The 24,393-nt window shown below is 37.9% G+C and overlaps 6 protein-coding genes and 3 pseudogenes across 6 annotated transcripts; 3 read left to right on the forward strand and 6 right to left on the reverse strand.

The window, feature by feature from the left end:
* Positions 1-500: 500 nt before the first annotated feature.
* On the reverse strand, positions 501-905 carry LOC149887829 (late histone H2B.L4 pseudogene; annotated as a pseudogene).
* A 294-nt stretch (positions 906-1,199) lies between these two features.
* On the forward strand, positions 1,200-1,589 carry LOC149887830 (histone H2A, orphon). Its single transcript, XM_090088909.1, has one exon. The coding sequence runs from the start codon at positions 1,200-1,202 to the stop codon at positions 1,587-1,589; it is 390 nt and encodes a 129-aa protein (XP_089945035.1).
* Positions 1,590-6,787: 5,198 nt separating this feature from the next.
* On the reverse strand, positions 6,788-7,198 carry LOC149887831 (histone H3). The gene has a single exon (XM_090088910.1). It carries the CDS (start codon positions 7,196-7,198, stop codon positions 6,788-6,790), a length of 411 nt encoding a protein of 136 aa, XP_089945036.1.
* Positions 7,199-8,789: 1,591 nt separating this feature from the next.
* Positions 8,790-9,194, reverse strand: LOC149887832 (late histone H2B.L4 pseudogene; annotated as a pseudogene).
* A 294-nt stretch (positions 9,195-9,488) lies between these two features.
* Positions 9,489-9,878, forward strand: LOC149887833 (histone H2A, orphon). Its single transcript, XM_090088912.1, has one exon. It carries the CDS (start codon positions 9,489-9,491, stop codon positions 9,876-9,878), a length of 390 nt encoding a protein of 129 aa, XP_089945038.1.
* A 5,206-nt stretch (positions 9,879-15,084) lies between these two features.
* LOC149887834 (histone H3) lies at positions 15,085-15,495 on the reverse strand. Its single transcript, XM_090088913.1, has one exon. The coding sequence runs from the start codon at positions 15,493-15,495 to the stop codon at positions 15,085-15,087; it is 411 nt and encodes a 136-aa protein (XP_089945039.1).
* Positions 15,496-17,086: 1,591 nt separating this feature from the next.
* On the reverse strand, positions 17,087-17,491 carry LOC149887835 (late histone H2B.L4 pseudogene; annotated as a pseudogene).
* Positions 17,492-17,785: 294 nt separating this feature from the next.
* LOC149887836 (histone H2A, orphon) lies at positions 17,786-18,175 on the forward strand. The gene has a single exon (XM_090088914.1). It carries the CDS (start codon positions 17,786-17,788, stop codon positions 18,173-18,175), a length of 390 nt encoding a protein of 129 aa, XP_089945040.1.
* A 5,200-nt stretch (positions 18,176-23,375) lies between these two features.
* On the reverse strand, positions 23,376-23,786 carry LOC149887837 (histone H3). The gene has a single exon (XM_090088915.1). It carries the CDS (start codon positions 23,784-23,786, stop codon positions 23,376-23,378), a length of 411 nt encoding a protein of 136 aa, XP_089945041.1.
* Positions 23,787-24,393: the final 607 nt, after the last annotated feature.

Genomic DNA, 24,393 nt, shown 5'->3' on the forward strand with positions numbered 1-24,393 from the left:
ACATAAAGTGTTTTGCTCACCATCATCGGGCTAGAAAGGTGATTTTTATCTAAAGCGCTGCTTTAAGTCTGATTTCCTAAAGATGCGCGCAATACATTTGAAAAAAAAAAAAAAAAAGAAAAAAGAAAAAAGGAGCAAAAGTGTGGTAGTAGCAGCAAATAATAACGATGGGTGGGTCATAAGGGCTAAGGTTTTGATCAAAAGCAAAAAGGTGGCGCTCAAGTAGTTGTTGAAAGATTTTCTCACGCGTTTACCTACTGTAATAACTTTTTGTATCCAAAGTGGATGCAAAAGCTATACGTTTAAACATCAAAAAAAGCAAGTCTAGAAAAGCGCTCGCTCTTTAGACGCGGTGTCGCAATTTAAAACGAGCAAACAATGGCTGCCTAGCTATTGCATTTTAAGTACTTTCTCTCTACTACAATTTAAGGCGTTCTAATGCGTACAATGCTTTTACAAGATGTGTGGCTATGAAAATAGCCGTTTAGATAGCGCTCCATCTATTTACTGCTGGTGTACTTAGTAACAGCCTTGGTGCCTTCGCTCACTGCGTGTTTGGCCAACTCACCGGGAAGTAAGAGGCGCACAGCTGTTTGAATTTCACGCGAAGAGATGGTTGATTTCTTGTTTTGGAGGGCTAGTCGTGAAGCTTCTGAAGCGATTCTTTCAAAAATGTCGTTGACGAAAGAATTCATGATGCTCATCGCTTTGGAAGAAACACCAACATCAGGGTGAACTTGCTTCAAGACGTTGTAAATGTAAATGGCGTAGGATTCTCGCCTCTTTCTCTTGCGCTTTTTGTCTCCAGTACCAGCGATCTTGCCGCCTTTCTTACCAGCGCGTTTTTCCCCCTTTTTGGCCACCTTGGGCGCTTGTTTTCCTCCGGCCTTTGGAGCGTCAGACATGTCGACGAGTTTTAGAGAATTGAAATTTGAAATTACAAGCAACCGAATCACTTCCTATATAAAGCGCAGTTGTGGTCTCCAATTCGAGAACATTTCTGTTTCTCGCAAGCTCATTGGTTCTTCAAAGATTAACTAATTTGCGCATTGTTTGACGGAGTTTTTCTATTCGTTAAAAAAAGTGCAGTTCGAGACCAAATGTTTTTGATAAGAAAAAGGAATTTTGTAAGTTGATTTCAAAGCGCGCACAAATATCTCTAGGTTGTCTCTCGTTGTTTCTCAGTGTAAGAAATTAAAATGTCAGGACGTGGAAAAGGAGGAAAAGCTAAAGCCAAGGCAAAGACTCGATCGTTCAGAGCCGGACTTCAGTTTCCAGTCGGTCGTGTTCACCGATTTTTGCGCAAAGGACACTACGCCAATCGCATCGGTTCAGGCGCACCTGTCTATTTAGCTGCTGTTTTGGAGTATCTCTCCGCCGAAATTTTGGAGTTGGCCGGTAACGCTGCTCGTGACAATAAGAAAGCTAGAATCATTCCTCGACACTTACAGTTAGCTGTTCGCAATGACGAAGAGTTGAACAAGTTGTTGTCAGGTGTTACTATAGCCAGTGGCGGTGTGCTGCCAAACATACAAGCCGTTTTGCTTCCCAAGAAGAACGAAAAGGTTCCAAAACCAGCAGCCAAATAAACGGTACTCTGAACACAAGATAAAAAATAAAGGCTATTTTCATAGCCACACATCTGTTAAAAACATGACGGCATGAGCTTAAACACACTAAGGAGAATATAAAGAAGTGTGTGTGTGTGTGTGTGTGTGTGTGTGTGTGTGTGTAAGGAAGGGAGGGGAGGGGGGTTCAAAATCTCTTTTTAAAGCTGTTAGGGGATAAAAAGAGCACACGCATCCCGTTACAAAAAAATACATGGTGGGGTTTACACGCCATCTTTGAAACGTTTTAAGTTATAACCTGAGGGAGAAAAAACAGTTCGGTTACCTCACAGGTCACGTGCATGTTCAAGATTCCAAGTTTTGAAAGGATCCAACGTAACTTGAATAAAAAGTGAACACGCACGTGCCCAGATTGGCGACCATCTATAGGCTGTAGGAAAATAACAAAGAAGATTTAAGCGCCTCCGTAAGAATTTAGCTCCCTTAGGATTTCAGCAAAAAAGTATATTTAGCGGAGAAAAAAACAAAGAGCGAGGTTAAGCAGCAGTGACGGCATTAGCATCAGCAGCAGCAACAAAAACAAAACAAAACAAAAAAAAACAAACAAAAAAGCGGCAGCACGAAAAAAAAAAAAAAAAAAAAAAATTTCCGTTTTTTACACTTGCGTGTTTGTCTGTGTGTAATCCTTAATTGCATGGTTTTTTGTTGTTGGTTTTACCTTGTCATTTTTCTTCTGCGCACGTTCTCTTGGTCAGTAGTTTTTTGAAATGCGAAAAAAAACGTCAACGAAAAGAAGTGAACGGGTCATTGCACGTCATGTCTAACAAACAAGAGGGGTAAAGACAAAGACGTCCGCTGTCGAAAACTCATACATACTCCAAGCTGACACACTCTTGAGACACTTCGAAATAAAGCAAATGATCAAAGTCATAACACTTGACAAAGTCGAAACAAAAATCACAGCATGCGCAGACAACCCTTTATTTTACATTAAAGGAAAAAAACGTAAAGCTAGAACTAAACATTCCTTCAATTAAAACACGTCAAACTTGCGACGGGCACAAAACTCAACATATAACAAAGTTACGACGCTCTAGTTCTTTTACATTTTGTTTTCTAAATGACCCGTCCCTAAAACCCCGGAAAGAATAAAACGCGACAGTCGAGTTGTTGGCCAATACCTTTTTTCACAGTAACTATCAGGTGTTTCTCGCAACGTCGGATGGGTTGCTGAAACCTTAAAAAAGAACTTTAAAAAGCTTGTGGGGTAGCGTTAGTTCTCATGCTATTTTAACAAAGTACTAAAACTTTAGTTAAAGTAATAAGATTTTACAAAGTAGCTACATTTTAATTATTGTCCTCATTTATCGTCATCTATCGTCATTTTTCACGTATCTGCCTAACTTAGTACCTAACAAACTAACTAAGATACAAACTAACTAACTGAATGACTAACTAACTGACTGACTAACCAACTAACTGACTGACTGACTAACTAACTAACTGACTGACTAACTAACTAACTAACTAACTAACTGATTGACTAACTAACTAACTAACTAACCAACTAACTAACTAACTAACTAACTAACTAACTAACTAACTAACTAACTAACTAACTAACTAACTAACTAACTAACTAACTAACTAACTAACTAACCAACTAACTCACTGAGAGACTAACTAACTAACTAACTAACTAACTAACTAACTAACTAACTAACTAACTAACTAACTAACCAACTAACTCACTGAGAGACTAACTAACTAACTAACTAACTAACTAACTAACTAACTAACTAACTAACTAACTAACTAACTAACCAACTAACTCACTGAGAGACTAACTAACTAACTAACTAACTAACTAACTAACTAACTAACTAACTAACTAACTAACTAACTAACCAACTAACTCACTGAGAGACTAACTAACTAACTAACTAACTAACTAACTAACTAACTAACTAACTAACTAACTAACTAACTAACTAACTGACTAACTAACTAACTAACTAACTAACTAACTAACTAACTAACTAACTAACTAACCAACTAACTCACTGAGAGACTAACTAACTAACTAACTAACTAACTAACTAACTAACTAACTAACTAACTAACTAACTAACCAACTAACTCACTGAGAGACTAACTAACTAACTAACTAACTAACTAACTAACTAACTAACTAACTAACTAACTAACTAACTAACCAACTAACTCACTGAGAGACTAACTAACTAACTAACTAACTAACTAACTAACTAACTAACTAACTGACTAACTAACTAACTAACTAACTAACTAACTAACTAACTAACTAACTAACTAACTAACTAACTAACTAACTAACTAACTAACTAACTAACTAACTAACTAACTAACTAACTAACTAACTAACTAACTAACTAACTAACTAACTAACTAACTAACTAACTAACTAACCAACTAACTCACTGAGAGACTAACTAACTAACTAACTAACTAACTAACTAACTAACTAACTAACTAACTAACTAACTAACTAACTAACTAACTAACTAACTAACTAACTAACTAACTAACTAACTAACTAACTAACTAACTAACTAACTAACTAACTAACTAACTAACTAACTAACTAACTAACTAACTAACTAACTAACTAACTAACTAACTAACCAACTAACTCACTGAGAGACTAACTAACTAACTAACTAACTAACTAACTAACTAACTAACTAACTAACTAACTAACTAACTAACTAACTAACTAACTAACTAACTAACCAACTAACTAACTAACTAACTAACTAACTAACTAACTAACTAACTAACTAACTAACTAACTAACTAACCAACTAACTCACTGAGAGACTAACTAACTAACTAACTAACTAACTAACTAACTAACTAACTAACTAACTAACTAACTAACTAACTAACTAACTAACTAACTAACTAACTAACTAACTAACTAACTAACTAACTAACTAACTAACTAACTAACTAACTAACTAACTAACTAACTAACTAAGTAGCTGACTTTGTATTTGTTTTTCAATTATGAACGAGTTCCTTGCAAGATAGATATTTCTGTTGCATTTGTTAGCCTTTATTTTTAGCAAAAATAAAATTCCAACTGGTGCTTTTCTAATGTCAAGGACCTCGCTAAGGCTAAAGCAGCTAAGCCTAATGGTTATGATGTTATAAAGCGGAGAAAAATGAACTTTTCTGAAAATGAAAAAACGAGAGATGGAATTGATCTGCAATAACTTCGGTTGTGAACACCTTATAACTGATGCCTCGCGCGATTTTAATAACTTTGCATCATGCAAAAGCCGCCAAATTCACGATTCACGAGTGTTAAAGTGTCATTTTTGAAATGCCAGTTATGAGCGCATGAAATCAAAAGCGAAATTTGCACTTTGAAAAGCAAACGGAAATGTAGAGCATCTTTTAAAATCGCCATATTCTAATTCAGTTTTGCCTTTATGAACTTGAACAAAAGTTGCATGCCTTCCCAAGACTGCACAATTGTAAAGAAAACACCAAGCTTCGCTCGAACGATGACTATGAAGACGAAGAACCGAATGGACCCCGTATTGTGCATTCGTCACTCATTCTCTTATCTCCTCAAACGTTTTTTTACCGTTACCTTCCATAATGAATTTTATTTTTTATTTATTTTTTTTTTTTACGATGTCCAGAACTTTCAGGTTGCTAAGTTTTTCCTTTTTTTCTAGTGTCCGCGACTTTATATATGTTGACTGCGTTATCGCAGTTTTAGCCTTCGATCGTTTTTGTTAACGAACACGAATAAGCACAACATAGTGTTCCTTTTTCATGGAATGTTCTTTGTTGTGTCTCTGTGTTTAGAAAAAGAATTGGTCTGAACTAAAAATCGTCGTTAGTACGCGTTGCTAACGCATTAAATATTCCAGCAATCGCGCGTGTTTGTGCCCTTCGCCTCTATTGAGTTTGTATGGTACCAAATGCTTAGAAGAGATTGGCATAAGCTTTTTTGGGAAGCCATATGGTTCAGTTTCTTGATGAAATTAAGCTGCTTTGTCCAGAGTAAGTAGCGCTGATGTTATTTGGCCATGCGCGCACTCGATTGCTTTTAAAGACTATTTTTTCGATGTTTTGATGCGATACCTTTCGCTTCTAACATGCTGTGGCACCGAAACGCCGCAATTTACAAAGCGTCACTATTCTTTAGAAGATTTCAAAACTAATGAAGCTTTAAGAGAGCGAGAGACGCGAGCTGTGGAGGTTTGCCTGTCAACACGAAAACACACTTTGCAGTCTGACGGTGGAGCAAAAAAAAAAAAAAAAAAGTCTCCTCGACAGTCCGCATAAAACTCCGCTTGAAAAATAAAAACATCTAAACATCTAGAAGTTTTATAAAAACGAACGCAACGTTTCTCTGAAACACGACAAAAAAAAAATGACTGAAGCTGCATCTCCGAAAAAGGCCACAAAGAAGTCTGCGCCTAAAAAGCCTGCTGATCATGCTCCCTACAAGGCGATGATTGTCGATGCTATTAATTCGCTTAAAGAACGCAAAGGGTCGTCAAGACAAGCTATCGCCAAGCACGTCAAGGCCAACAACAAGGTGGGTGAAAACGTCGATTCGCAAGTCAAGATTAATTTAAAGCGCATGGTGGTTGCTGGCGAGCTCGTACAAGTGAAAGGAACTGGCGCGTCGGGTTCTTTTAGAATTGCAGCTAAGCCCAAACCGTTAAAGAAGCCTGCTGCAGTCGCCAAGAAGCACAAAAAAGAAGCCAAAGAAGTAAAGAAGCCTGCTGAAAAGAAGAGCACGCCAAAAAAGAAAGCTGCGTCAGTGAAAAAAGTCGCACAAAAAGAGAAAGTGAAAAAAGCTACTCCTAAGAAAAAAGTGACTCCCGCAAAAAAGAGCGCCCAGAAACCGGTTGCTAAAAAGCCCGCAGTAAAGAAAGTGAAAGCGACACCTAAGAAGAAAGCTGCAGCCAAGAAAACCATCGCAAAAGTGGAAAAGAAATAACCTAACCTACCCCGCTTTTTGTCAAACGGCTATTTTCATAGCCACACATCTTTCTAAAAACAAAGTTCCAGGCGTAGAACTTGTTTACTTTGTGTTTGTTTGTTTGTTGTTTTTTTTTTTTGTTTTGTTTTGTTTTAAGGCACTAAGCCGACAACGTTTTTAACAGATTTGTGGCTATGAAAATAGCCGTTTTGTTTAGAAGCACCATTTTTTAAGCTCGCTCTCCTCTGATTCTTCTCGCCAACTGAATGTCTTTTGGCATAATAGTGACACGCTTTGCATGGATGGCGCACAAGTTGGTATCTTCGAAGAGACCCACTAAGTAGGCTTCTGAAGCTTCTTGTAAGGCCATGACGGCGGTGCTTTGGAAACGCAAGTCAGTCTTGAAATCTTGAGCTATTTCGCGAACCAATCGCTGGAAGGGTAGTTTTCTGATTAGGAGCTCTGTCGATTTTTGGTATCTTCGGATCTCTCTCAAAGCTACGGTACCGGGTCGGTATCTGTGGGGTTTCTTTACTCCGCCGGTAGCCGGGGCACTCTTTCTTGCTGCTTTTGTTGCCAGCTGCTTTCTCGGTGCTTTACCGCCGGTAGATTTTCTAGCTGTTTGTTTTGTGCGGGCCATTGTAAGTTACGCTTACACTTATCAGTTTAAGTTGAACTTTTGAAGTTTTTCAATTTAACGCGTTTTGTTGACATTTTTAGACTTTGCCGCGACTTAAAGCTGCATTCTGATTGGTGCTAAGAAAGTGCTCTTTGATTGGTTCAAGTACAAATGCAAAATAAGGCATTAAGGCCACGTAGGCGTGTTTTTTGGCTACGGGAAAAGAGAGCGCGTTTGTCTCGCCTCTACAATTTCTGCTTTTTTAAACACTTCAAAGACAGGTCGACGTAGTGGAATTCCGAAAAGAAACTTTTCTGCTCTGTTTGCGAACGGATAAAAGCGTTAAATGCGAAAACGCGCGTTAAAAACAAGGCAGTTTGTTTTGGTTTTTTTTTTTTTTGTTTTTTTGGTTCAGATGGCTTTTTGACGAAGGACCGTTGCGATTGGTTGTTTGACGAAGATGTTTCCATCTATGTAGGGTAAAAGTCGCGCTTCCAGCGCATAATAAAAACAAAAAGAAACGCAAAAAGACAGTAATTGAACTTCAAACAATTTTAATCATGTCTGGTCGCGGTAAAGGAGGAAAAGGACTTGGAAAAGGAGGCGCAAAGCGTCATCGCAAGATTTTACGTGATAACATCCAAGGAATCACAAAGCCCGCCATACGTCGTCTAGCTCGTCGCGGTGGTGTTAAGCGTATCTCTGGACTTATCTACGAGGAGACTCGAGGCGTTCTAAAAGTCTTTTTGGAAAACGTTATTCGCGACGCTGTAACATACACAGAGCATGCCAAGAGAAAGACAGTCACCGCTATGGACGTTGTCTACGCATTAAAAAGACAAGGTCGCACATTGTACGGCTTTGGTGGTTAAAAGGGGAACACCTCAGCAATCAAAAACGGCTATTTTTATAGCCACACATCTGTTTTAAACGTTAATAGGCAATCTAGAACTTGAACGCTGCACCGCGATAAGCAGAGGGGGTGTGTAAAAACGGTTTAGTTTACCAGTTTCAGTTTGTTTCAATCGAAATGAAAAGCAATTGAATTGATTTCTAAGTAATGTTTTTTAGCGAGGCATAGTTTAACTGAGTGTTTAGAGTAGACGCTTGACACATAAAGTGTTTTGCTCACCATCATCGGGCTAGAAAGGTGATTTTTATCTAAAGCGCTGCTTTAAGTCTGATTTCCTAAAGATGCGCGCAATACATTTGAAAAAAAAAAAAAAAAAGAAAAAAGAAAAAAGGAGCAAAAGTGTGGTAGTAGCAGCAAATAATAACGATGGGTGGGTCATAAGGGCTAAGGTTTTGATCAAAAGCAAAAAGGTGGCGCTCAAGTAGTTGTTGAAAGATTTTCTCACGCGTTTACCTACTGTAATAACTTTTTGTATCCAAAGTGGATGCAAAAGCTATACGTTTAAACATCAAAAAAAGCAAGTCTAGAAAAGCGCTCGCTCTTTAGACGCGGTGTCGCAATTTAAAACGAGCAAACAATGGCTGCCTAGCTATTGCATTTTAAGTACTTTCTCTCTACTACAATTTAAGGCGTTCTAATGCGTACAATGCTTTTACAAGATGTGTGGCTATGAAAATAGCCGTTTAGATAGCGCTCCATCTATTTACTGCTGGTGTACTTAGTAACAGCCTTGGTGCCTTCGCTCACTGCGTGTTTGGCCAACTCACCGGGAAGTAAGAGGCGCACAGCTGTTTGAATTTCACGCGAAGAGATGGTTGATTTCTTGTTTTGGAGGGCTAGTCGTGAAGCTTCTGAAGCGATTCTTTCAAAAATGTCGTTGACGAAAGAATTCATGATGCTCATCGCTTTGGAAGAAACACCAACATCAGGGTGAACTTGCTTCAAGACGTTGTAAATGTAAATGGCGTAGGATTCTCGCCTCTTTCTCTTGCGCTTTTTGTCTCCAGTACCAGCGATCTTGCCGCCTTTCTTACCAGCGCGTTTTTCCCCCTTTTTGGCCACCTTGGGCGCTTGTTTTCCTCCGGCCTTTGGAGCGTCAGACATGTCGACGAGTTTTAGAGAATTGAAATTTGAAATTACAAGCAACCGAATCACTTCCTATATAAAGCGCAGTTGTGGTCTCCAATTCGAGAACATTTCTGTTTCTCGCAAGCTCATTGGTTCTTCAAAGATTAACTAATTTGCGCATTGTTTGACGGAGTTTTTCTATTCGTTAAAAAAAGTGCAGTTCGAGACCAAATGTTTTTGATAAGAAAAAGGAATTTTGTAAGTTGATTTCAAAGCGCGCACAAATATCTCTAGGTTGTCTCTCGTTGTTTCTCAGTGTAAGAAATTAAAATGTCAGGACGTGGAAAAGGAGGAAAAGCTAAAGCCAAGGCAAAGACTCGATCGTTCAGAGCCGGACTTCAGTTTCCAGTCGGTCGTGTTCACCGATTTTTGCGCAAAGGACACTACGCCAATCGCATCGGTTCAGGCGCACCTGTCTATTTAGCTGCTGTTTTGGAGTATCTCTCCGCCGAAATTTTGGAGTTGGCCGGTAACGCTGCTCGTGACAATAAGAAAGCTAGAATCATTCCTCGACACTTACAGTTAGCTGTTCGCAATGACGAAGAGTTGAACAAGTTGTTGTCAGGTGTTACTATAGCCAGTGGCGGTGTGCTGCCAAACATACAAGCCGTTTTGCTTCCCAAGAAGAACGAAAAGGTTCCAAAACCAGCAGCCAAATAAACGGTACTCTGAACACAAGATAAAAAATAAAGGCTATTTTCATAGCCACACATCTGTTAAAAACATGACGGCATGAGCTTAAACACACTAAGGAGAATATAAAGAAGTGTGTGTGTGTGTGTGTGTGTGTGTGTGTGTGTGTGTAAGGAAGGGAGGGGAGGGGGGTTCAAAATCTCTTTTTAAAGCTGTTAGGGGATAAAAAGAGCACACGCATCCCGTTACAAAAAAATACATGGTGGGGTTTACACGCCATCTTTGAAACGTTTTAAGTTATAACCTGAGGGAGAAAAAACAGTTCGGTTACCTCACAGGTCACGTGCATGTTCAAGATTCCAAGTAAAGGATCCAACGTAACTTGAATAAAAAGTGAACACGCACGTGCCCAGATTGGCGACCATCTATAGGCTGTAGGAAAATAACAAAGAAGATTTAAGCGCCTCCGTAAGAATTTAGCTCCCTTAGGATTTCAGCAAAAAAGTATATTTAGCGGAGAAAAAAACAAAGAGCGAGGTTAAGCAGCAGTGACGGCATTAGCATCAGCAGCAGCAACAAAAACAAAACAAAACAAAAAAAAACAAACAAAAAAGCGGCAGCACGAAAAAAAAAAAAAAAAAAAAAAATTTCCGTTTTTTACACTTGCGTGTTTGTCTGTGTGTAATCCTTAATTGCATGGTTTTTTGTTGTTGGTTTTACCTTGTCATTTTTCTTCTGCGCACGTTCTCTTGGTCAGTAGTTTTTTGAAATGCGAAAAAAAACGTCAACGAAAAGAAGTGAACGGGTCATTGCACGTCATGTCTAACAAACAAGAGGGGTAAAGACAAAGACGTCCGCTGTCGAAAACTCATACATACTCCAAGCTGACACACTCTTGAGACACTTCGAAATAAAGCAAATGATCAAAGTCATAACACTTGACAAAGTCGAAACAAAAATCACAGCATGCGCAGACAACCCTTTATTTTACATTAAAGGAAAAAAACGTAAAGCTAGAACTAAACATTCCTTCAATTAAAACACGTCAAACTTGCGACGGGCACAAAACTCAACATATAACAAAGTTACGACGCTCTAGTTCTTTTACATTTTGTTTTCTAAATGACCCGTCCCTAAAACCCCGGAAAGAATAAAACGCGACAGTCGAGTTGTTGGCCAATACCTTTTTTCACAGTAACTATCAGGTGTTTCTCGCAACGTCGGATGGGTTGCTGAAACCTTAAAAAAGAACTTTAAAAAGCTTGTGGGGTAGCGTTAGTTCTCATGCTATTTTAACAAAGTACTAAAACTTTAGTTAAAGTAATAAGATTTTACAAAGTAGCTACATTTTAATTATTGTCCTCATTTATCGTCATCTATCGTCATTTTTCACGTATCTGCCTAACTTAGTACCTAACAAACTAACTAAGATACAAACTAACTAACTGAATGACTAACTAACTGACTGACTAACCAACTAACTGACTGACTGACTAACTAACTAACTGACTGACTAACTAACTAACTAACTAACTAACTGATTGACTAACTAACTAACTAACTAACCAACTAACTAACTAACTAACTAACTAACTAACTAACTAACTAACTAACTAACTAACTAACTAACTAACTAACTAACTAACTAACTAACTAACTAACCAACTAACTCACTGAGAGACTAACTAACTAACTAACTAACTAACTAACTAACTAACTAACTAACTAACTAACTAACTAACTAACCAACTAACTCACTGAGAGACTAACTAACTAACTAACTAACTAACTAACTAACTAACTAACTAACTAACTAACTAACTAACTAACCAACTAACTCACTGAGAGACTAACTAACTAACTAACTAACTAACTAACTAACTAACTAACTAACTAACTAACTAACTAACTAACCAACTAACTCACTGAGAGACTAACTAACTAACTAACTAACTAACTAACTAACTAACTAACTAACTAACTAACTAACTAACTAACTAACTGACTAACTAACTAACTAACTAACTAACTAACTAACTAACTAACTAACTAACCAACTAACTCACTGAGAGACTAACTAACTAACTAACTAACTAACTAACTAACTAACTAACTAACTAACTAACTAACTAACCAACTAACTCACTGAGAGACTAACTAACTAACTAACTAACTAACTAACTAACTAACTAACTAACTAACTAACTAACTAACTAACCAACTAACTCACTGAGAGACTAACTAACTAACTAACTAACTAACTAACTAACTAACTAACTAACTAACTAACTAACTAACTAACTAACTAACTAACTAACTAACTAACTAACTAACTAACTAACTAACTAACTAACTAACTAACTAACTAACTAACTAACTAACTAACTAACTAACTAACTAACTAACTAACTAACTAACTAACTAACTAACTAACTAACTAACTAACTAACTAACCAACTAACTCACTGAGAGACTAACTAACTAACTAACTAACTAACTAACTAACTAACTAACTAACTAACTAACTAACTAACTAACTAACTAACTAACTAACTAACTAACTAACTAACTAACTAACTAACTAACTAACTAACTAACTAACTAACTAACTAACTAACTAACTAACTAACTAACTAACTAACTAACTAACTAACTAACTAACTAACTAACTAACTAACTAACCAACTAACTCACTGAGAGACTAACTAACTAACTAACTAACTAACTAACTAACTAACTAACTAACTAACTAACTAACTAACTAACTAACTAACTAACTAACTAACTAACCAACTAACTAACTAACTAACTAACTAACTAACTAACTAACTAACTAACTAACTAACTAACTAACTAACCAACTAACTCACTGAGAGACTAACTAACTAACTAACTAACTAACTAACTAACTAACTAACTAACTAACTAACTAACTAACTAACTAACTAACTAACTAACTAACTAACTAACTAACTAACTAACTAACTAACTAACTAACTAACTAACTAACTAACTAACTAACTAACTAACTAAGTAGCTGACTTTGTATTTGTTTTTCAATTATGAACGAGTTCCTTGCAAGATAGATATTTCTGTTGCATTTGTTAGCCTTTATTTTTAGCAAAAATAAAATTCCAACTGGTGCTTTTCTAATGTCAAGGACCTCGCTAAGGCTAAAGCAGCTAAGCCTAATGGTTATGATGTTATAAAGCGGAGAAAAATGAACTTTTCTGAAAATGAAAAAACGAGAGATGGAATTGATCTGCAATAACTTCGGTTGTGAACACCTTATAACTGATGCCTCGCGCGATTTTAATAACTTTGCATCATGCAAAAGCCGCCAAATTCACGATTCACGAGTGTTAAAGTGTCATTTTTGAAATGCCAGTTATGAGCGCATGAAATCAAAAGCGAAATTTGCACTTTGAAAAGCAAACGGAAATGTAGAGCATCTTTTAAAATCGCCATATTCTAATTCAGTTTTGCCTTTATGAACTTGAACAAAAGTTGCATGCCTTCCCAAGACTGCACAATTGTAAAGAAAACACCAAGCTTCGCTCGAACGATGACTATGAAGACGAAGAACCGAATGGACCCCGTATTGTGCATTCGTCACTCATTCTCTTATCTCCTCAAACGTTTTTTTACCGTTACCTTCCATAATGAATTTTATTTTTTATTTATTTTTTTTTTTTACGATGTCCAGAACTTTCAGGTTGCTAAGTTTTTCCTTTTTTTCTAGTGTCCGCGACTTTATATATGTTGACTGCGTTATCGCAGTTTTAGCCTTCGATCGTTTTTGTTAACGAACACGAATAAGCACAACATAGTGTTCCTTTTTCATGGAATGTTCTTTGTTGTGTCTCTGTGTTTAGAAAAAGAATTGGTCTGAACTAAAAATCGTCGTTAGTACGCGTTGCTAACGCATTAAATATTCCAGCAATCGCGCGTGTTTGTGCCCTTCGCCTCTATTGAGTTTGTATGGTACCAAATGCTTAGAAGAGATTGGCATAAGCTTTTTTGGGAAGCCATATGGTTCAGTTTCTTGATGAAATTAAGCTGCTTTGTCCAGAGTAAGTAGCGCTGATGTTATTTGGCCATGCGCGCACTCGATTGCTTTTAAAGACTATTTTTTCGATGTTTTGATGCGATACCTTTCGCTTCTAACATGCTGTGGCACCGAAACGCCGCAATTTACAAAGCGTCACTATTCTTTAGAAGATTTCAAAACTAATGAAGCTTTAAGAGAGCGAGAGACGCGAGCTGTGGAGGTTTGCCTGTCAACACGAAAACACACTTTGCAGTCTGACGGTGGAGCAAAAAAAAAAAAAAAAAAGTCTCCTCGACAGTCCGCATAAAACTCCGCTTGAAAAATAAAAACATCTAAACATCTAGAAGTTTTATAAAAACGAACGCAACGTTTCTCTGAAACACGACAAAAAAAAAATGACTGAAGCTGCATCTCCGAAAAAGGCCACAAAGAAGTCTGCGCCTAAAAAGCCTGCTGATCATGCTCCCTACAAGGCGATGATTGTCGATGCTATTAATTCGCTTAAAGAACGCAAAGGGTCGTCAAGACAAGCTATCGCCAAGCACGTCAAGGCCAACAACAAGGTGGGTGAAAACGTCGATTCGCAAGTCAAGATTAATTTAAAGCGCATGGTGGTTGCTGGCGAGCTCGTACAAGTGAAAGGAACTGGCGCGTCGGGTTCTTTTAGAATTGCAGCTAAGCCCAAACCGTTAAAGAAGCCTGCTGCAGTCGCCAAGAAGCACAAAAAAGAAGCCAAAGAAGTAAAGAAGCCTGCTGAAAAGAAGAGCACGCCAAAAAAGAAAGCTGCGTCAGTGAAAAAAGTCGCACAAAAAGAGAAAGTGAAAAAAGCTACTCCTAAGAAAAAAGTGACTCCCGCAAAAAAGAGCGCCCAGAAACCGGTTGCTAAAAAGCCCGCAGTAAAGAAAGTGAAAGCGACACCTAAGAAGAAAGCTGCAGCCAAGAAAACCATCGCAAAAGTGGAAAAGAAATAACCTAACCTACCCCGCTTTTTGTCAAACGGCTATTTTCATAGCCACACATCTTTCTAAAAACAAAGTTCCAGGCGTAGAACTTGTTTACTTTGTGTTTGTTTGTTTGTTGTTTTTTTTTTTTGTTTTGTTTTGTTTTAAGGCACTAAGCCGACAACGTTTTTAACAGATTTGTGGCTATGAAAATAGCCGTTTTGTTTAGAAGCACCATTTTTTAAGCTCGCTCTCCTCTGATTCTTCTCGCCAACTGAATGTCTTTTGGCATAATAGTGACACGCTTTGCATGGATGGCGCACAAGTTGGTATCTTCGAAGAGACCCACTAAGTAGGCTTCTGAAGCTTCTTGTAAGGCCATGACGGCGGTGCTTTGGAAACGCAAGTCAGTCTTGAAATCTTGAGCTATTTCGCGAACCAATCGCTGGAAGGGTAGTTTTCTGATTAGGAGCTCTGTCGATTTTTGGTATCTTCGGATCTCTCTCAAAGCTACGGTACCGGGTCGGTATCTGTGGGGTTTCTTTACTCCGCCGGTAGCCGGGGCACTCTTTCTTGCTGCTTTTGTTGCCAGCTGCTTTCTCGGTGCTTTACCGCCGGTAGATTTTCTAGCTGTTTGTTTTGTGCGGGCCATTGTAAGTTACGCTTACACTTATCAGTTTAAGTTGAACTTTTGAAGTTTTTCAATTTAACGCGTTTTGTTGACATTTTTAGACTTTGCCGCGACTTAAAGCTGCATTCTGATTGGTGCTAAGAAAGTGCTCTTTGATTGGTTCAAGTACAAATGCAAAATAAGGCATTAAGGCCACGTAGGCGTGTTTTTTGGCTACGGGAAAAGAGAGCGCGTTTGTCTCGCCTCTACAATTTCTGCTTTTTTAAACACTTCAAAGACAGGTCGACGTAGTGGAATTCCGAAAAGAAACTTTTCTGCTCTGTTTGCGAACGGATAAAAGCGTTAAATGCGAAAACGCGCGTTAAAAACAAGGCAGTTTGTTTTGGTTTTTTTTTTTTTTGTTTTTTTGGTTCAGATGGCTTTTTGACGAAGGACCGTTGCGATTGGTTGTTTGACGAAGATGTTTCCATCTATGTAGGGTAAAAGTCGCGCTTCCAGCGCATAATAAAAACAAAAAGAAACGCAAAAAGACAGTAATTGAACTTCAAACAATTTTAATCATGTCTGGTCGCGGTAAAGGAGGAAAAGGACTTGGAAAAGGAGGCGCAAAGCGTCATCGCAAGATTTTACGTGATAACATCCAAGGAATCACAAAGCCCGCCATACGTCGTCTAGCTCGTCGCGGTGGTGTTAAGCGTATCTCTGGACTTATCTACGAGGAGACTCGAGGCGTTCTAAAAGTCTTTTTGGAAAACGTTATTCGCGACGCTGTAACATACACAGAGCATGCCAAGAGAAAGACAGTCACCGCTATGGACGTTGTCTACGCATTAAAAAGACAAGGTCGCACATTGTACGGCTTTGGTGGTTAAAAGGGGAACACCTCAGCAATCAAAAACGGCTATTTTTATAGCCACACATCTGTTTTAAACGTTAATAGGCAATCTAGAACTTGAACGCTGCACCGCGATAAGCAGAGGGGGTGTGTAAAAACGGTTTAGTTTACCAGTTTCAGTTTGTTTCAATCGAAATGAAAAGCAATTGAATTGATTTCTAAGTAATGTTTTTTAGCGAGGCATAGTTTAACTGAGTGTTTAGAGTAGACGCTTGACACATAAAGTGTTTTGCTCACCATCATCGGGCTAGAAAGGTGATTTTTATCTAAAGCGCTGCTTTAAGTCTGATTTCCTAAAGATGCGCGCAATACATTTGAAAAAAAAAAAAAAAAAGAAAAAAGAAAAAAGGAGCAAAAGTGTGGTAGTAGCAGCAAATAATAACGATGGGTGGGTCATAAGGGCTAAGGTTTTGATCAAAAGCAAAAAGGTGGCGCTCAAGTAGTTGTTGAAAGATTTTCTCACGCGTTTACCTACTGTAATAACTTTTTGTATCCAAAGTGGATGCAAAAGCTATACGTTTAAACATCAAAAAAAGCAAGTCTAGAAAAGCGCTCGCTCTTTAGACGCGGTGTCGCAATTTAAAACGAGCAAACAATGGCTGCCTAGCTATTGCATTTTAAGTACTTTCTCTCTACTACAATTTAAGGCGTTCTAATGCGTACAATGCTTTTACAAGATGTGTGGCTATGAAAATAGCCGTTTAGATAGCGCTCCATCTATTTACTGCTGGTGTACTTAGTAACAGCCTTGGTGCCTTCGCTCACTGCGTGTTTGGCCAACTCACCGGGAAGTAAGAGGCGCACAGCTGTTTGAATTTCACGCGAAGAGATGGTTGATTTCTTGTTTTGGAGGGCTAGTCGTGAAGCTTCTGAAGCGATTCTTTCAAAAATGTCGTTGACGAAAGAATTCATGATGCTCATCGCTTTGGAAGAAACACCAACATCAGGGTGAACTTGCTTCAAGACGTTGTAAATGTAAATGGCGTAGGATTCTCGCCTCTTTCTCTTGCGCTTTTTGTCTCCAGTACCAGCGATCTTGCCGCCTTTCTTACCAGCGCGTTTTTCCCCCTTTTTGGCCACCTTGGGCGCTTGTTTTCCTCCGGCCTTTGGAGCGTCAGACATGTCGACGAGTTTTAGAGAATTGAAATTTGAAATTACAAGCAACCGAATCACTTCCTATATAAAGCGCAGTTGTGGTCTCCAATTCGAGAACATTTCTGTTTCTCGCAAGCTCATTGGTTCTTCAAAGATTAACTAATTTGCGCATTGTTTGACGGAGTTTTTCTATTCGTTAAAAAAAGTGCAGTTCGAGACCAAATGTTTTTGATAAGAAAAAGGAATTTTGTAAGTTGATTTCAAAGCGCGCACAAATATCTCTAGGTTGTCTCTCGTTGTTTCTCAGTGTAAGAAATTAAAATGTCAGGACGTGGAAAAGGAGGAAAAGCTAAAGCCAAGGCAAAGACTCGATCGTTCAGAGCCGGACTTCAGTTTCCAGTCGGTCGTGTTCACCGATTTTTGCGCAAAGGACACTACGCCAATCGCATCGGTTCAGGCGCACCTGTCTATTTAGCTGCTGTTTTGGAGTATCTCTCCGCCGAAATTTTGGAGTTGGCCGGTAACGCTGCTCGTGACAATAAGAAAGCTAGAATCATTCCTCGACACTTACAGTTAGCTGTTCGCAATGACGAAGAGTTGAACAAGTTGTTGTCAGGTGTTACTATAGCCAGTGGCGGTGTGCTGCCAAACATACAAGCCGTTTTGCTTCCCAAGAAGAACGAAAAGGTTCCAAAACCAGCAGCCAAATAAACGGTACTCTGAACACAAGATAAAAAATAAAGGCTATTTTCATAGCCACACATCTGTTAAAAACATGACGGCATGAGCTTAAACACACTAAGGAGAATATAAAGAAGTGTGTGTGTGTGTGTGTGTGTGTGTGTGTGTGTGTGTGTAAGGAAGGGAGGGGAGGGGGGTTCAAAATCTCTTTTTAAAGCTGTTAGGGGATAAAAAGAGCACACGCATCCCGTTACAAAAAAATACATGGTGGGGTTTACACGCCATCTTTGAAACGTTTTAAGTTATAACCTGAGGGAGAAAAAACAGTTCGGTTACCTCACAGGTCACGTGCATGTTCAAGATTCCAAGTTTTGAAAGGATCCAACGTAACTTGAATAAAAAGTGAACACGCACGTGCCCAGATTGGCGACCATCTATAGGCTGTAGGAAAATAACAAAGAAGATTTAAGCGCCTCCGTAAGAATTTAGCTCCCTTAGGATTTCAGCAAAAAAGTATATTTAGCGGAGAAAAAAACAAAGAGCGAGGTTAAGCAGCAGTGACGGCATTAGCATCAGCAGCAGCAACAAAAACAAAACAAAACAAAAAAAAACAAACAAAAAAGCGGCAGCACGAAAAAAAAAAAAAAAAAAAAAAATTTCCGTTTTTTACACTTGCGTGTTTGTCTGTGTGTAATCCTTAATTGCATGGTTTTTTGTTGTTGGTTTTACCTTGTCATTTTTCTTCTGCGCACGTTCTCTTGGTCAGTAGTTTTTTGAAATGCGAAAAAAAACGTCAACGAAAAGAAGTGAACGGGTCATTGCACGTCATGTCTAACAAACAAGAGGGGTAAAGACAAAGACGTCCGCTGTCGAAAACTCATACATACTCCAAGCTGACACACTCTTGAGACACTTCGAAATAAAGCAAATGATCAAAGTCATAACACTTGACAAAGTCGAAACAAAAATCACAGCATGCGCAGACAACCCTTTATTTTACATTAAAGGAAAAAAACGTAAAGCTAGAACTAAACATTCCTTCAATTAAAACACGTCAAACTTGCGACGGGCACAAAACTCAACATATAACAAAGTTACGACGCTCTAGTTCTTTTACATTTTGTTTTCTAAATGACCCGTCCCTAAAACCCCGGAAAGAATAAAACGCGACAGTCGAGTTGTTGGCCAATACCTTTTTTCACAGTAACTATCAGGTGTTTCTCGCAACGTCGGATGGGTTGCTGAAACCTTAAAAAAGAACTTTAAAAAGCTTGTGGGGTAGCGTTAGTTCTCATGCTATTTTAACAAAGTACTAAAACTTTAGTTAAAGTAATAAGATTTTACAAAGTAGCTACATTTTAATTATTGTCCTCATTTATCGTCATCTATCGTCATTTTTCACGTATCTGCCTAACTTAGTACCTAACAAACTAACTAAGATACAAACTAACTAACTGAATGACTAACTAACTGACTGACTAACCAACTAACTGACTGACTGACTAACTAACTAACTGACTGACTAACTAACTAACTAACTAACTAACTGATTGACTAACTAACTAACTAACTAACCAACTAACTAACTAACTAACTAACTAACTAACTAACTAACTAACTAACTAACTAACTAACTAACTAACTAACTAACTAACTAACTAACTAACCAACTAACTCACTGAGAGACTAACTAACTAACTAACTAACTAACTAACTAACTAACTAACTAACTAACTAACTAACTAACTAACCAACTAACTCACTGAGAGACTAACTAACTAACTAACTAACTAACTAACTAACTAACTAACTAACTAACTAACTAACTAACTAACCAACTAACTCACTGAGAGACTAACTAACTAACTAACTAACTAACTAACTAACTAACTAACTAACTAACTAACTAACTAACTAACCAACTAACTCACTGAGAGACTAACTAACTAACTAACTAACTAACTAACTAACTAACTAACTAACTAACTAACTAACTAACTAACTAACTGACTAACTAACTAACTAACTAACTAACTAACTAACTAACTAACTAACTAACTAACCAACTAACTCACTGAGAGACTAACTAACTAACTAACTAACTAACTAACTAACTAACTAACTAACTAACTAACTAACTAACCAACTAACTCACTGAGAGACTAACTAACTAACTAACTAACTAACTAACTAACTAACTAACTAACTAACTAACTAACTAACTAACCAACTAACTCACTGAGAGACTAACTAACTAACTAACTAACTAACTAACTAACTAACTAACTAACTGACTAACTAACTAACTAACTAACTAACTAACTAACTAACTAACTAACTAACTAACTAACTAACTAACTAACTAACTAACTAACTAACTAACTAACTAACTAACTAACTAACTAACTAACTAACTAACTAACTAACTAACTAACTAACTAACTAACTAACTAACTAACCAACTAACTCACTGAGAGACTAACTAACTAACTAACTAACTAACTAACTAACTAACTAACTAACTAACTAACTAACTAACTAACTAACTAACTAACTAACTAACTAACTAACTAACTAACTAACTAACTAACTAACTAACTAACTAACTAACTAACTAACTAACTAACTAACTAACTAACTAACTAACTAACTAACTAACTAACTAACTAACTAACTAACCAACTAACTCACTGAGAGACTAACTAACTAACTAACTAACTAACTAACTAACTAACTAACTAACTAACTAACTAACTAACTAACTAACTAACTAACTAACTAACTAACCAACTAACTAACTAACTAACTAACTAACTAACTAACTAACTAACTAACTAACTAACTAACTAACTAACCAACTAACTCACTGAGAGACTAACTAACTAACTAACTAACTAACTAACTAACTAACTAACTAACTAACTAACTAACTAACTAACTAACTAACTAACTAACTAACTAACTAACTAACTAACTAACTAACTAACTAACTAACTAACTAACTAACTAACTAACTAACTAACTAACTAAGTAGCTGACTTTGTATTTGTTTTTCAATTATGAACGAGTTCCTTGCAAGATAGATATTTCTGTTGCATTTGTTAGCCTTTATTTTTAGCAAAAATAAAATTCCAACTGGTGCTTTTCTAATGTCAAGGACCTCGCTAAGGCTAAAGCAGCTAAGCCTAATGGTTATGATGTTATAAAGCGGAGAAAAATGAACTTTTCTGAAAATGAAAAAACGAGAGATGGAATTGATCTGCAATAACTTCGGTTGTGAACACCTTATAACTGATGCCTCGCGCGATTTTAATAACTTTGCATCATGCAAAAGCCGCCAAATTCACGATTCACGAGTGTTAAAGTGTCATTTTTGAAATGCCAGTTATGAGCGCATGAAATCAAAAGCGAAATTTGCACTTTGAAAAGCAAACGGAAATGTAGAGCATCTTTTAAAATCGCCATATTCTAATTCAGTTTTGCCTTTATGAACTTGAACAAAAGTTGCATGCCTTCCCAAGACTGCACAATTGTAAAGAAAACACCAAGCTTCGCTCGAACGATGACTATGAAGACGAAGAACCGAATGGACCCCGTATTGTGCATTCGTCACTCATTCTCTTATCTCCTCAAACGTTTTTTTACCGTTACCTTCCATAATGAATTTTATTTTTTATTTATTTTTTTTTTTTACGATGTCCAGAACTTTCAGGTTGCTAAGTTTTTCCTTTTTTTCTAGTGTCCGCGACTTTATATATGTTGACTGCGTTATCGCAGTTTTAGCCTTCGATCGTTTTTGTTAACGAACACGAATAAGCACAACATAGTGTTCCTTTTTCATGGAATGTTCTTTGTTGTGTCTCTGTGTTTAGAAAAAGAATTGGTCTGAACTAAAAATCGTCGTTAGTACGCGTTGCTAACGCATTAAATATTCCAGCAATCGCGCGTGTTTGTGCCCTTCGCCTCTATTGAGTTTGTATGGTACCAAATGCTTAGAAGAGATTGGCATAAGCTTTTTTGGGAAGCCATATGGTTCAGTTTCTTGATGAAATTAAGCTGCTTTGTCCAGAGTAAGTAGCGCTGATGTTATTTGGCCATGCGCGCACTCGATTGCTTTTAAAGACTATTTTTTCGATGTTTTGATGCGATACCTTTCGCTTCTAACATGCTGTGGCACCGAAACGCCGCAATTTACAAAGCGTCACTATTCTTTAGAAGATTTCAAAACTAATGAAGCTTTAAGAGAGCGAGAGACGCGAGCTGTGGAGGTTTGCCTGTCAACACGAAAACACACTTTGCAGTCTGACGGTGGAGCAAAAAAAAAAAAAAAAAAGTCTCCTCGACAGTCCGCATAAAACTCCGCTTGAAAAATAAAAACATCTAAACATCTAGAAGTTTTATAAAAACGAACGCAACGTTTCTCTGAAACACGACAAAAAAAAAATGACTGAAGCTGCATCTCCGAAAAAGGCCACAAAGAAGTCTGCGCCTAAAAAGCCTGCTGATCATGCTCCCTACAAGGCGATGATTGTCGATGCTATTAATTCGCTTAAAGAACGCAAAGGGTCGTCAAGACAAGCTATCGCCAAGCACGTCAAGGCCAACAACAAGGTGGGTGAAAACGTCGATTCGCAAGTCAAGATTAATTTAAAGCGCATGGTGGTTGCTGGCGAGCTCGTACAAGTGAAAGGAACTGGCGCGTCGGGTTCTTTTAGAATTGCAGCTAAGCCCAAACCGTTAAAGAAGCCTGCTGCAGTCGCCAAGAAGCACAAAAAAGAAGCCAAAGAAGTAAAGAAGCCTGCTGAAAAGAAGAGCACGCCAAAAAAGAAAGCTGCGTCAGTGAAAAAAGTCGCACAAAAAGAGAAAGTGAAAAAAGCTACTCCTAAGAAAAAAGTGACTCCCGCAAAAAAGAGCGCCCAGAAACCGGTTGCTAAAAAGCCCGCAGTAAAGAAAGTGAAAGCGACACCTAAGAAGAAAGCTGCAGCCAAGAAAACCATCGCAAAAGTGGAAAAGAAATAACCTAACCTACCCCGCTTTTTGTCAAACGGCTATTTTCATAGCCACACATCTTTCTAAAAACAAAGTTCCAGGCGTAGAACTTGTTTACTTTGTGTTTGTTTGTTTGTTGTTTTTTTTTTTTGTTTTGTTTTGTTTTAAGGCACTAAGCCGACAACGTTTTTAACAGATTTGTGGCTATGAAAATAGCCGTTTTGTTTAGAAGCACCATTTTTTAAGCTCGCTCTCCTCTGATTCTTCTCGCCAACTGAATGTCTTTTGGCATAATAGTGACACGCTTTGCATGGATGGCGCACAAGTTGGTATCTTCGAAGAGACCCACTAAGTAGGCTTCTGAAGCTTCTTGTAAGGCCATGACGGCGGTGCTTTGGAAACGCAAGTCAGTCTTGAAATCTTGAGCTATTTCGCGAACCAATCGCTGGAAGGGTAGTTTTCTGATTAGGAGCTCTGTCGATTTTTGGTATCTTCGGATCTCTCTCAAAGCTACGGTACCGGGTCGGTATCTGTGGGGTTTCTTTACTCCGCCGGTAGCCGGGGCACTCTTTCTTGCTGCTTTTGTTGCCAGCTGCTTTCTCGGTGCTTTACCGCCGGTAGATTTTCTAGCTGTTTGTTTTGTGCGGGCCATTGTAAGTTACGCTTACACTTATCAGTTTAAGTTGAACTTTTGAAGTTTTTCAATTTAACGCGTTTTGTTGACATTTTTAGACTTTGCCGCGACTTAAAGCTGCATTCTGATTGGTGCTAAGAAAGTGCTCTTTGATTGGTTCAAGTACAAATGCAAAATAAGGCATTAAGGCCACGTAGGCGTGTTTTTTGGCTACGGGAAAAGAGAGCGCGTTTGTCTCGCCTCTACAATTTCTGCTTTTTTAAACACTTCAAAGACAGGTCGACGTAGTGGAATTCCGAAAAGAAACTTTTCTGCTCTGTTTGCGAACGGATAAAAGCGTTAAATGCGAAAACGCGCGTTAAAAACAAGGCAGTTTGTTTTGGTTTTTTTTTTTTTTGTTTTTTTGGTTCAGATGGCTTTTTGACGAAGGACCGTTGCGATTGGTTGTTTGACGAAGATGTTTCCATCTATGTAGGGTAAAAGTCGCGCTTCCAGCGCATAATAAAAACAAAAAGAAACGCAAAAAGACAGTAATTGAACTTCAAACAATTTTAATCATGTCTGGTCGCGGTAAAGGAGGAAAAGGACTTGGAAAAGGAGGCGCAAAGCGTCATCGCAAGATTTT

Source organism: Hydra viridissima, unplaced genomic scaffold, assembly GCF_058129835.1.
Source record: "Hydra viridissima isolate aposymbiotic clone 2 unplaced genomic scaffold, HvirCarnegie_v1 scaffold_5, whole genome shotgun sequence".
Lineage (NCBI taxonomy): Eukaryota > Metazoa > Cnidaria > Hydrozoa > Anthoathecata > Hydridae > Hydra > Hydra viridissima.